The sequence below is a fragment of the Pelophylax lessonae genome (genome assembly GCF_965119305.1).
Source record: "Pelophylax lessonae genome assembly, chromosome: 3".
Lineage (NCBI taxonomy): Eukaryota > Metazoa > Chordata > Amphibia > Anura > Ranidae > Pelophylax > Pelophylax lessonae.
Genome location: NC_138770.1, coordinates 450,058,202 through 450,071,947, shown reverse-complemented (window position 1 = coordinate 450,071,947; position 13,746 = coordinate 450,058,202). Strand labels below are relative to the sequence as shown.

Below are 13,746 nucleotides of genomic sequence, written 5' to 3'. Positions count from 1 at the left end.
TACAATGTGGACTCCATTTGTGTAAATTTTTCAGGCCACAGGTGGAACTCAAGTGGGATGGAGAGATGCAATGAAGAGTGGCTGTCATCCTGACTACGGGGTTTCGGGCGTGGCCCTTTGTCAAGTCACTATTAGACTTGACAAAGGGCCACGCCCAAAACGCGTCGTCAGGAGGACAGCCACTCTTCATTGCATCTCTCCCTACCACTTTAGTTCCACTTGCGGCACAGACCTTGCTCCTCTCGCCGACTTCCCGAGTGTACAATGTCACACTCAGGCTGCCGCTCCGCTGTCCATGTAGCTGCTTGTCGGCTCCACCATCCTCCACAGCGAGACAGCTTCCTGCCTCACCTCCCGGCATGTCTCCAGCCCAACTTGGTGGCTCTCTCCCCTTCCGATCTATTGGGGCTCTCTCCATCTGCCTATCTCTACGTGCTAAAGATTACAACAGCAGTCTTCACAGCAGCATTGACCTGGTTGGTCTAGTTACATTTGACAGCATGCTGGAGATATCCATCTTGTGAGTCCTTGCCTTCTTTTGCTTTACCAGTGTGGTTGAGGGGAGCTCTGCATTTTTAATACCGATACATTGTTTACCTATGGGTTTCTCCCAATAAACCTTTCCTTGTTTTATCATTCATGCTGGTGTCATACATACTGATCACTCTGTAAACAGCTGCCATTCATATTTCACAATAATGGGTCCATTCAGCGCTTTTTTGTGGGATATTTTGGTATGAAGTAATGATTTACTACTACAAAAAAAATCACTGATTACTGTGTGATTGGCCTCTAGGCAGCTCAGCCAGATCCAGTGGAAATCCAGAGAGCACAAGAAGCACGCAGAAGAGCACTGGCAAAGAAACGTGCCAAAGATCTGTTGAGACCCAGGACCCCGGAGCCAGTGGAAGGCAGGAAGCACATTGATGTGCAGACAGGTGAGAGGAAAAAGTCCACAAAAAAAAATGTAATCTCATGTAAGAATCTTGCTAGTAATTTAGGGTTTAAATCAGGGGTGCTCATCTGTTTGAAGAGCAATGGCCACCTAAGTGATTTGGTAAACGGTCACAGGCCACAATGAACTGTGGGGTTTTTCCACCCCCCCAAACTGTAAATGAGCCCTTACTGTCCTGAGCCACCTATAAGGCTGCTTTCACACTGATGGACTGCGATTTACCCACACCGTAGGTGCAGCGCAGTGCACCTGCGGGTTAGCTGCACTGAGCCAGACTTCTTTTACATCTTGCGGGTATGGTGCACTTTTCTGAAAGCGCACCAAATCTGCAGTATAGAATATAAGTTTGTGGCTCAATGCAGCTAACCTGCAGGAAAGACGCAGGTGCACTGTGCTGCACCTACGGCTCAGTGTTAAGAATAATAACCCTTTTTTTATAAGTACTAATATGTGTATTGCAAAACTGTAGTGCATGTGATATTTAATACACTGACCTTTTCATCTTCCAACTTCTGCTGGCATTGCTCTCCAGGCTCATTGAAAGGTCCCAGGCAAAGTGCACTTGGTATTACTCCCCCTGGGATAGGAGCCAGCACTACAGAGGAAGCATCCGCTTATGAGGCTCCTGCTCCCTCCATGGCAGCCTGCTTCCTCCACTGCCAGCGCTGGTTCCATGCACTCTGGTGTTCTGAGATGGCAGGGTTGGCAATTCGTTGATTGTGATCTGGGCTTGCCAACCCACCATCCCAGTGCATGGGCATGCGCTTCCCTGGTTTGAAGTCGTGGGCCACAATGTTACCCGTGGGCCACTGGTTGAGCACCCCTGTTTTAAATGATGGAGAGAGATTGAATGAAAAATTGTCAGTGAGTGTAGTTCTACTTCTGTGCAGTTCTGAAAGACATTTATAGGTTGTTCTTGCCCTGCTTCAGAAAATGCTAGTTGTCTTGTTGCTACGCTGATCCTCTGAACTCAATACTTTTTTAATAACCAACCTGGAACAATAATGATGTGCCAGGTCATAAATGGCAGCCACCATAGTTTTTTTTTTAGTACAAATACCCTTTAAAGTTATCTGTTTTTGCTGGTTACCTTCAATGTTGCCATGTAATCTTTGTTACAATCCTAAACAGAGCTTTACCTGGAGGAGCTAAGTGACCGTGTTGAAGAGAAAGATATGGAATGCCAGACAGATGCCTTCTTGGACAGACCGCCTACACCTCTGTTTATTCCGGCAAAGACAGGAGTTGATGTTGCCACTCAGATTTTGGAAGGAGAAGTAATTATCTATATAAAACAAAAATTGGTTTATAGTCCTGAAACTTGCAAAGTGATGAAAGATAAAATTGATCTTAAGTGTACATTTCCTGAAAGCTGCTTGGCTGGATCACTCACATTTCTTCTCAGAGGTTTAAGTGATGACAGATTCCCATTAGACCTATTGCCTTTCTCACTTTTCACTCCAGCCTATGTGAAATTAAGCACAGAAAATTCTACAATAATGTATAACAGATAATTTACTAGGAAAAGAGGGACCCCTTAGTAAAAGTTATTGCTTTTGAGAAATGCCAAAAGAACTTGGCTGCAAGAATCTCTTGGACACATAAGAGGCCTGAAAGACACATCCCCCTAACTTCCCCTTTCCCTGCTCATTTAGACCGGGCCATATACACTCATGGCAGAGGCGTAACTAAAACCTTCAGGGCCCCGGTGCAAGAAACCATGAAGAGCCCCTGGACCCCTGGCCGGGGCACTTCAACTGATCCTGGGGCCCTTTACTCTCATTGCGGGGTCCTTTATTATGCTCCCGCAGTGGGACCTTTTCACAAGTTCTGCAGTGGGCCCCCTTCCTGCCGTCTTGGGGCCTCCCCACGGTGGTGAAATGCCAGGGCTCGGTTGCAAGTGTGACTTTTGCGATCCTGGAAGTTCACCCACTGGTGTTAGTAGTTTATTATTTTTTTTTTGGTATTTTAATTGTATTATTTTTTATCATTTTATTTTTTTACAATGTCACTGACTATGACTGAATGAACTGGATAGGAGGGGTGGCTGGGCAGCATACAGAGGAACCAATCTTCTCCATTTTCCTCCTGCAGCTACAGGAGGAAAAAGGAGGACAGTGATTTCTCTTCATGCTGCCCCCGCCACCCCTCCTATCCAGGTGTACAGGGGAGCCGCACAGGCCTCCTGGAGCATGGGGCCCGGTTGCAATTGAAACCCCTGTAGTTACGCCCCTGACTCATGGGCCACTTTATTAGGTTCACCTTGCTGGTATCAGGTTGGACCCCCTTTTGCCTTTAGAACTGCCTTAATTCTTTGTGGCATTGATTCAACAAGGTGTTGGAAACATTCCTCAAAGATTTTGGTCCAAATTGACGTGATGGCAAAATGCAGTTGCTGCAGATTTGTTGACTGCACATCCATGATGCAAATCTCCCATTCCACATCCCAAAGGTGCTCTATTGGATTGAGATCTGGTGACTGTGGAGGCCATTGGAGTACAGTGAACTCATTGTCATGTTCAAGAAACTAGTGGTGAGATGATTTGAGCTTTGTGCCATGGTGCATTATCCTGTTGGAAGTGGCCATCAGAAGATGGATACACTGTAGTCATAAAGGGATGGACATGGTCAGCAACAATACTCAGGTAGGGCGTGGCGTTTAAACTATGCTCAATTGGTACTAAGGGGCCCAAAGTGTGCCAAGTAAATATTTCCCTCACCATAACACCACCATCACCAGCCTAATTTTTTTATAGAGGCAGGATGGATCCATGCTTTAATGTTGTTTACGTCAAATCCTGACCCTACCATCTGAATGTTGCAGCTGAAATCAAGACTCCTCAGACCAGGCAACGTTTTTCCAATCTTCTATTGTCCAATTTTTGTGAGCTTGTGCAAAGTGTAGCCTCAGTTTCCTGTTCTTAGCTGACAGGAGTGGCACCTGGTTTGGCCTTCTGCTGCTGTAGCCCATCTGCTTCAAGGTGTTGTGCATTCAGAGATGGTATTCTAATACCTTGGTTGTAATGCGAGGTTATTTGAGTTATGGTTACCTTTCTATCATCTCAAACTAGTCTGATCATTCTCCTCTGACCTCTGACATCAACAAGGCATTTTTGTCCACACAACTGCAGCATACTAGATATTTTCACCTTTTTTCAACCATTCTCTGTAAACCCTAGAGATGGTTGTGTGTGAAAATTCCAGTAGATCAGAAGTTTTTGGAAATATTCAGACCAGCCCATCTGGCACCAACAACCACACCACATTCATAGTTACTTAAATCCCCTTTCTTCCCCATTCTGATGCTTGGTTGGAACTTCAGCAAGTCCTCTTCACCATATCTAGATGCCTAAATGCCTTGAGTTGCTGCCATGTGAATGGCTGATTAGCAATTTGTGTTACCAAGCAATTGAACAGGTGTACCTAATAAAGTGGCCGGTGAGTGTAGACTTTTAAAAAGAACAAGAAAAAGTCTAGTCAAGAATGTTTTTGTGCACTAATGTAGTAATCTGGCCTCATACACAATGGAAACGGTCACAGCAGAAAGAATTGATGAAAAATCAATGATGAATTCTGTGGAAATATTCCAGTGACGTGGTTTTGCCCATTCATGTACTGTCCAGCAGATGTGCATGTTATATGGGGAAGGTGTCGTTAACAAGTCTAATTATTCCCTCAAGGGTGGAACTTTTTAAGAGATCACTTCTTGCCTATAAAAAACATGCAAACATTATTTATCAGAAATATGGAAAGTCCCCTATGGGTGGGACTTTACTGGCACCAAAAGAATAACGGATAGTGTGTAAGTAAAAGCAATTTCTATTAATACAAATTTATAAGAACACTAACACATGAAATGTATAGCAGCATATACAATATAATACAAACAAAAGGACACGGAGAAACCAAAATATAGCACCATATGATACAGTGGGTTGACATCAATCACCCAATGCGTTTCAGGGCTGAAGAGCTCCTTCATCAGGGGTATAACTGGAGTTGACAACCTATATTAAGAGGTGATGCATAAGCAAAATCCATGTCATGGTAAAAACAATACAAAGACAAATACCAAGATCCCAGAGGAGTATATCAATACATTCTGCCCATCGATTATAATGATGTTATATAGCGATGCTAAAATTTACGGATAAGCTGTAAAATCGCCAGCTGGATTGTCCTGAATGCTAGGGTCAAAGGGGAGCGTGGACCCAGGAAATATGGCTCCCGACTGCCCATGCATATACACTGCTTTTGGACTTTGGATCATATTTCCTGGGTCCACGCTCCCCTTCGACCCCAGCATGCAAAATATGCACTGTTACTGTACTAATGAGACTGGCAGGGAATGGGTTTAACACCAGGGGCGATCAAAGGGTTAAATGTGTCCCTAGGGGGAGCTTTCTAACTGTGGTGGGGATAGGCTTGCTGCATGAACACAGAGACCTGTGTTCCTAAATGAGAGGAACACAGGATCCCTGTGTATTTTTAACTGACACAATAGCGGTCTGCCGTGTTTACATGGCACCCCTTTGACCCCAGCATTCAGGACGATCCAGGATGATCCATATAGGTTGTCAACTCCAGTTATACCCCTGATGATGGAGCTCTTCAGCCCCGTAATGCATTGGGTGATTGGTGTTAACCAAGTATATCATATGGTGCTTTATTTTGATTTCTCAATGTCCTTTTGTTTGTATTATATTGTACATGCTGCTATACATGTATTAGTGTTTTTAGAAATTTGTATTAATAAAAATAGCTTTTACTTACACACTATCCATTATTCTTTTGGTGCTAGTAAAGTCCCACCCATAGGGGACTTTCCATATTTCTTATATCTTAGGGACACTGCACCATTTTGAGGCTCACGCTGACTATATCCTATTTATTTAAACATTATTTATCATACTTTGATCACTATATATGACTTTATAAAAGAAGGCAGTGCTCATTTAAAAAAAAAAAAAGGCAGAAACGGAAACCTCAATACAATTATGTTGTACAGCATTGACCAATATTCACAATGATCTACAACAATGAGAGCAATTTGGGTTTGGACTATTTTTGGAGTCATTAGGTTCTTGTTAAACTTTAGGAATGGTTTCTCTTGATTGGAAGCAATGTGCTATCATTCTGTGTGCCCACATTTTATATTCTGCATTAAGCTGGATACACACTATACAATTTTCTTTAGATTTTTTCCTTTAGACTTACCAAAACCAGATAATATGAGATCAGACCTAAACACTTTCAATTTGTATGCAATCAGGCAGGCCCTTGCACTACATAGTTGAAGGTAAATCTAAAGGAAATCTACCAACAAAAGTTGTATAGTGTGTATCAAGCTTTATTCCTGCATTGAAATGAACACATAATTTAGATCAGGGTTTCTCAACCAGGGTTCCTCCTGAGGTTGCTAGGGGTTTCTTTAGCAATGGGTAATTTTGGCCTCTCGGATAGTTTCCAATGACACCATTGTTCCTTTTAGCTATCTGTAAGGGGGTAATTCTTCCCAATGATGACAAAAGTAATGAGCATTTATCCCACTGACTGTCACACTAATGTGCCATGAGTTGTAAATTTTTCATTTTTAGCAGGGGTTCCCCAAGACCACAAACTTATTTCAAGGGTTCCTCTGTTTTGAAAAGGTTGAGAAAGGCTGATTTTAGATGATGGTGCTTAAATGGTTTTGGTTGAAACAAAATGAAATTCTTAATGCATTTACTTAAATAAAGTATTAAACAAAATAATAATAATTTTTCAATGCTACTAATAAGGTTAGTGATAGAGCTGTTGGTCTCTGGACAAATGCAAGACTGCAAATGATTTTGTATATGCATAAAATATTCCTCTGCTGCTGCTAGGGAAGCCCAGCCACAAATCAAACTATGTGCAGCAGATACCAGTAGTCCCCAAACCAGTTATGAGTAAGCGAAATTAGTTTGTGAAACGCGTCAACTGCTTCTTCCCATGCCTGGTTTGTCCAAGATTTTTGTATCGCTGTCGAGACACGCTTTTATACAATAAAGTCTATTTTTCACCTTCGATGTTGGAGTGCAGTCAAACCTTTCTCTTTACTAGGAATCCCCAAACCTTGTCAGATCCAATTAAGCAACTTTATGTAATACAAGTCCTCTGTAGTATCCTGCAGTACCACTGGGTGTTTATTCAAGCAAGAAGTACAGCATACATACAAAATCACACCTTGGCACATTTCGCACATTTACTGCCTACTCATATGGTCACGGTATTTGTGCAGTGGTGTATAAATACTGTGCTACTTGTTTAAATAAACATCTTCCAATATTGCAAGATATCACCGAGTACAGGTATTATAAAAAGACGATTCTCTATGGTTGACAAACTTTGTCCCATAACAAAAGTATATAGGCTAAAATAAAATGACCAAAATGGTTACCAGTGATCTTTGCTCATTTCTCTTGGCAGCTTTTTGACTTTGATCTCGAGGTTAAACCAGTGCTGGAGGTTCTGATTGGCAAAACCATTGAGCAGGCTTTACTTGAGGTAATGGAAGAAGAAGAACTTGCCAGCTTAAGAGCACAACAGCGTGCCTTTGAGGAACTACGCAATGCTGAACTTGCTGAGGCCCAGCGTCTCGAGGATCAGGAGAGAAGACACAGGGAAGAAAAGGTATACAAGCTTATTATTTAGGGGCTCTGTTATTTCAAAGTAATGATCAGGGAATGATCAGGGAATTCACTGCAATAGACATGAAGTTTAAATATGTAATTTAAAGTGGAACTTTAGTCAGAAAATGAAGTCCTGCTAGATCACTTCAGGCTGGCCCATTTTGCAGGTATAGCTATGTAAAATATTAAAAATAAGTGTCTATACTGTTTACAATCCAGTAATACACTGTCTTACCTTGCTCTGCACATGCTCAGTTGCTCTCCATTTTAGGCACTCCTGAGTTTGTAGAGGCCGACCTGCTTACAGCCTCAAGGCAGAATGAATCCCTCCTATCCTTTACTGCCAAGGATGCTGCTTCTGTTTAACCACTTTTGGACCGGAAGGTTTTCCCCCTTGAAAAAAATGTGAAAAAACCCTGTAAAGACAAAGGCATAATGAGCTAGTATACATCAATATGAAGTACTTACCTAAAAACGAAGCCCCCGCAGTGCGACAGGATGGCCGACATGTTTCGGCTGTCCTGCTTCCTGGATCATGTCCTCCGGCCATCTGATTGGCCGGAGGCGCGATTACATCACTCCCGAACATGCGCACAGGAGCCGCCGTTCACGGCACTGGGCTCTGAAGGAACGGCACGGGTGGCCGTTCCTTCAGAGCGCATGCGTCAATGACATCATCGGCTGCATGCACTGTAAGATTCTCCTAAACGGTGCATTTTTAGGAGATATTTATAGCATCTATAGGTAAGCCTTAATATAGGCTTACCTATAGGTAAAAGTCTTTAAAGTGGGTTTACAACCACTAAAACACTAAACACGAGGAACACAGCATCCCTGTGTATTTATACCTGACACAACAGCGGTCTTCCGTGTTTACAACCTCAGACCGCCGTTCTGTCTCCACGGGGAGTGATCGCAGGTGCCCGGTGGCAATCACAGCAGCTGGACCAGCTGATTAGCTTCCCCTGTGGTGAGTGGGCGCGCGGCCCCTCTAGTGGTCCCGCAAAGAAACATACAGGTACGTTGTTTCGCGGGACAGAGCCGACCTGCTGCAGTAAAACTACAGAAGCTGCCCGGCAAGCGGTTAAACTGCAACTCGCCATGGTGCCACACAGTTATGACACCAGCCGTTTGATGGGTTGACCGTTTGGTTGAGGACACAAGTAAATGTGACAGTTAGCAATCCTGGCATTGCAGGAATGTAACCGTTATTTGAAATCATCAAATAAATAAATGGGTTTACAGTAGATCGACTTTATGTTTTTCTAATGTTTGGGTGCTCTGGGCTTCAGCAAAATGGCAGCCTCCAGCATGAAGCAGGTTGTTATGAGTAAAGTTCTGCTTTAAGTTGACAGTTACTACACTAATTTTTCTGTTTAGGATCGACGTAAACAGCAACAAAGGGAAATGCTTTTGAAAGAGAAGGAGACGGCAGAGAAGGTGGCAGCAAGGGCTTTTGCACAGCAGTACCTGGCTGACCTTATTCCATCTGTGTTCAGCAGCCTAAGGGACAACGGATACTTCTATGACCCTGTGGAAAGAGGTTTGTACTTTCAAACATGTATAACTGTTTCTATCTTGGTTATCAATGTAAAACACACCTGAGGGCTTCATGACATTCATGCATCATTGTCATATTGTGTAAAACTGTTAGCAAACATATTTATACTGAGTAAATTCGTAGTACAGAAACTGCCTGCAGACCTTGAGTGAGTGAGTTCAGCTGAATTTTTTGCTAATTACATTTGTCAGAGTTGCAGCCATCTTATCACCCATCAGTGCCCAGAGTTACATAATCCATATTCCAGGTCAGTTAATGTGTGTGTGATTTTAATTCTATAACAATAGTCACATAGCGTATAATGTTGAAAAAATACACAGGTCCATCCAGGTCAACGTATGTGTGTGTGATTTTTATTTTATGACTATAGTTAGATAGTTTAGAAGGTTAAAAAAGAAACCAATCCATTCAGTTCATCCTATGTGTATGTGTACTAGATTTATGTGTGTAAAATGAAAATTGTAAATTAAAGTCATGGCTGCAGGACTTTTCTACTTTCTCTGCTAAAGAGAAACTCTACACACTGCTAACTCAATACACAAATTCATTATAAGTTTTACGGATTACCCACCAAATGAATTGTATTTCTGTACAGCAAGTCTTTTTGATTTAAACACGTTTTTCACATTGCAGAGCCAAACAAGTGATGTACATATTTCCTGATTAAAGAGCATCTAAACCCAAAAACAAAATATGATATGTTGCAGAGTACCAGTACTTAGATGAAGTAGCTGCAATAATTTTTTATGCTTTATCTGTAAATAAGACACTTAATTTCCTATGATGGCTGCGCTCACTCGCTCCACTGTATCTCTGAAAGGAGCTATGATTGTCACCCAAACTGGACTTTAAACATGTATTCCTCTCTTGATTTTCTTTAGCCCCGGTTCTTGATTTTCTTTAGCCCCGGTTCACATCAGTGCGATGACAGACATCGCATGTGATTCGGAGCGCACTGCTCTGAAAATGACATGCGATGTCTGTGCGATGAGAATTCAGCCATACAGATTGTATGGCTGAATTTGCATCGGATTCAGACACAACACGCACAGCACCCTTTTTTGGGTCCGCAACAGAATCGGATCGCATGGTGGTTTACACATCCTATTCATGTCCGAACTGACAGTTCGCACTGCGATATACGAACTGATGCGAACTCAGTAGCACGCTTTGGCTCTTATGAAGAGGGTTCTCCCTCGAAACACGTCAGCCCAGCCAGACATTTACGAGCACCAGCACACATCATTCAGTACAGGGGCTCCCTGGCCATTTTGGAGACAACCAGTTAATTTGTGTTCTATGTGCGCAATCATTATTTGTATGTGAGTACAATGTATGTTGTCTTCGGATTCTAATAAACCTTTTTAGTGGTAATGCGCGAGGTCGGTGCGCCCTTCTTTTTTTTTTTTTTTTTTTGCTGTTTTGATGAAAAGGTTAACATATTTTTTCTGTAGTTCTTGAAAAATTTTTTGGCCTGAAAAATAGAAACACACACAGTAACCACCTCCAAGAACCTGTAAGCTGCAACATTTTTTGTTCTTGGGTTTACAGTAGATAACCTTTAGGTAATTTATCCTCTTGGGTTAACAATTTAGCTTTCATTGCCTTGTTGCTGCCCCCAGCCTCCTCACTGGACAATTAATCAGCATGTAAGTAGACTGCCTGGCTTTGACTTACATGGCCGATGCCACCCAAGTCCAAGCAGACTTTGCAATGTGCATTGATGTTGATCCCAGACCACTTGCACCATCCCCTGATCAAAGTCCATATGAACACCATATCCCCGAAGCACTACTCACACAGGGCTCTGCGATTTACTGTGGTCCAGATTAGGGGTCTGGGAGTCCAAATGAACACCGTGAGCCCAGGTAACCTTTGAATGTGTTTCTAAAGGGGGTTAAAGTGTTACCAAACTTGCATTTCTTTATCTGGTCTCCCACAGTACACAGACCATGAAAATGCAATAATTTTAGTAAATATAAACTGCTAAATAATTTTTCTCACCAGTAGTATATACCGTAGCAGTCTTGTGACTTCTATGAGTGTCTGGTAAAGCTTGAAGGAGGGGTTTTCATTCTGCACTGACTGTCCTATTATGATGTAGGAACCCTGACGCTCTGTCTGGCCCTGTGCTGATTACATACACCAGGCATCACTAAATGGCGGCCTGCTGTCCATGTCACGTGTCATGTGAGGGGAGGGGGGTGATATGAAGGGGGGCTGAGGACAGGAATGTGAAGGGGCGGGTTGCGATGTGCAGGGGGGACTGAGAACATTGTTGTAATCACAGTATTGTGATGTGAAGGATATGAGGCTAGGTTTATAACATTGCTACCTGTGTTCTGCATGTAGGCAGCCCATTAATTTCAGTGGGCTGTCTTAAATGCAGAAACATACAAAAAGTAGTCCCTGATCCTTTTAAATTGCGCTGCACAAAGCTGGTTTGGCGCTCACGAAAACGTGCAGCGTTTGTCAATGCTTCAAGGTGCCATTAAGAATCAAACATACGATTCAGGCCCCTGCTGGAAGAAAACTTTAGTAACTTGACCCCTGTGAATTTTAACTCCATACCCCTAACATACACCCTCCCAAGAAAAAAATAAAACCTCTCTAGCAATACACACCAAACTGAGCATGTGCAGCCTGTCCCCTCTGTATTATCAAGAAATATATTGGGGACAATGGAAGGAGGAGAAGATCAGAGGAGACAGGATAAAACAGCCTTTATACACAATGCAGAAGATTAACCCCTTAGGTTCCACAGTGCGTATAATAAGCATGCTTTACTGCATATACAGACTGATTTTAATGTTGTGGGTTAAGTAACACTTTTACTCTCACCACCAGAAGGGAGACTCCTACACTAATCACTATCTGCTCCTGAGACAATCAGGTTTGCACAAATATATGCACTTACTCTTCTCCCAGGTATCGGGTGAGCCCATACTATCAAATTTCTTGTATTTCCAGGCTTAAACAAGGAATAGGCAAAGTGGCCTTTTTTTTTTTTAAATTACCAAAGAATTACAATGACTTCCACAAGCTAGAGTAACAGCTAGAAGAACATTTTTCAAACAGTGGTAGAAAGGTGTATAATAAAAGATTGCATCTTCAGGACAGGCAGTTAAAATATATTTAAACCCAAGAACAAAAATGTAATATATTGCTTACTAGTCTTTGGATGTGGCGGCTGCGTTGGTTTTATGTTACCAGGCTAAGGACATTTTCTGCAAGTACAGAAAAATATCTGTTTATCCTAAAAGAAATACAAAATCAAAATATCTTTGTAACTTCCAATATACTCAACTAAAATTTCAAACATTGTAATCAGCTCTCCTAGCTATCTTCTGTTAACTATACATCACCTCCTCCCTATATTTTAGAGATGGGGTGGTGTTTGTAGCCCAAATCAAGAGAGCAGCTGAATATGACAACGCTGATCCTGCATAGAATACACTACAGTGTGTGTTGTCACCCTAGGACAGGAAGTGTGTTACTTGCAGGATCGCTAGATGAAAATAGCGTTAAAAAAAAAAAAAGTTTAAAAAAACAACGCAGTCACCACATCTAAGGACTACTGGTAAGCTGCAGTATATTACAATTTGTTTTTGGGTTTAGATATGCTTCAAGAGAAATATTCCCAGTAAGACACAGACAGCAAAACAAATAAGGATTATCTTGCAGAATGCTGTCTAGATTTGTGCCCACTGGTCACCTTGTACGCAGGAGGGCAAGTAATATTTTGCATTTCCAGAGTGGAATAGTAGACAACAATAAAAACCTGGCAGGGGTTCTACCCTTCCCTATTCTAATCTTACCCTAAAATTATAAAAGGTTTTGGCTTTACATACATTATAATTATTGTAAACACTAAAAATATGCACACGCATATACAATTTTTTTTTTTTCATAATATATTACGGTATGTCTTTATTGAACAGTAGGTGGCAGTGTTTTACCTGTCAAGTGATGGCGTAGTAGTGAGTCTACTAACAAGTATAGGCTTCCAGCATTTCTGTTTCTTGTGTTGTCTTGTGGTCTGTGGAACCATTAGAAAATTATTTTTTAGTGGGTGACTGAAAAATTGACTAAAAAAGTTGCACTGTCCCCCACAAAAAGAAAATCATGAAGTGGATGTTATTGTAAGCAAAATATAGAATTGCAATTTTTTTTTTTTAAATAATAACTATGAACTAAAGATACAATCTTTTTTTTTTTTAAATAATATTTTATATCTGATTTGTGCTGATTTGTGCTGATTTGTGCCCACTGGTAACCTTGTACGCAGCAGGGCAAGTAATATTTTTCAGAACAAGATTACCTCTTAGCAAACCATATAATAGGTAATGATATGGCTGAAAGCCAAATAGCACTCACCAGCCACAGGATTAGGACTGCTGACTGCTATTTGCCTTTCAGTCATATCATGAACTAACAAAGTCACCCAATGGCTATCTTCCTGTAGTTTATATGCTTTTTTTCTCAGAGGTACTTTTCCAGAGTATCATATAATCGAATTAATGATCTACTTTTTTCCTTTGTGTTTCCTTATTTCCTGTGTTAAACATTATGTCATG

General features: G+C 41.6%; 1 protein-coding gene across 2 annotated transcripts in view; it reads left to right on the top strand.

The window, feature by feature from the left end:
• Positions 1 to 13,746, top strand: part of RSPH3 (radial spoke head 3) — a 138,922-nt gene that overhangs the window by 51,787 nt on the left and 73,389 nt on the right. For both annotated transcript variants that reach the window (XM_082252061.1, XM_082252062.1), the window contains exons 4-7: positions 797 to 938; positions 2,087 to 2,232; positions 7,406 to 7,609; positions 8,989 to 9,151. In XM_082252061.1, coding sequence (XP_082108187.1) covers positions 797 to 938; positions 2,087 to 2,232; positions 7,406 to 7,609; positions 8,989 to 9,151 — 655 coding nt within the window. The remainder of the gene's footprint in view (positions 1 to 796; positions 939 to 2,086; positions 2,233 to 7,405; positions 7,610 to 8,988; positions 9,152 to 13,746) is intronic.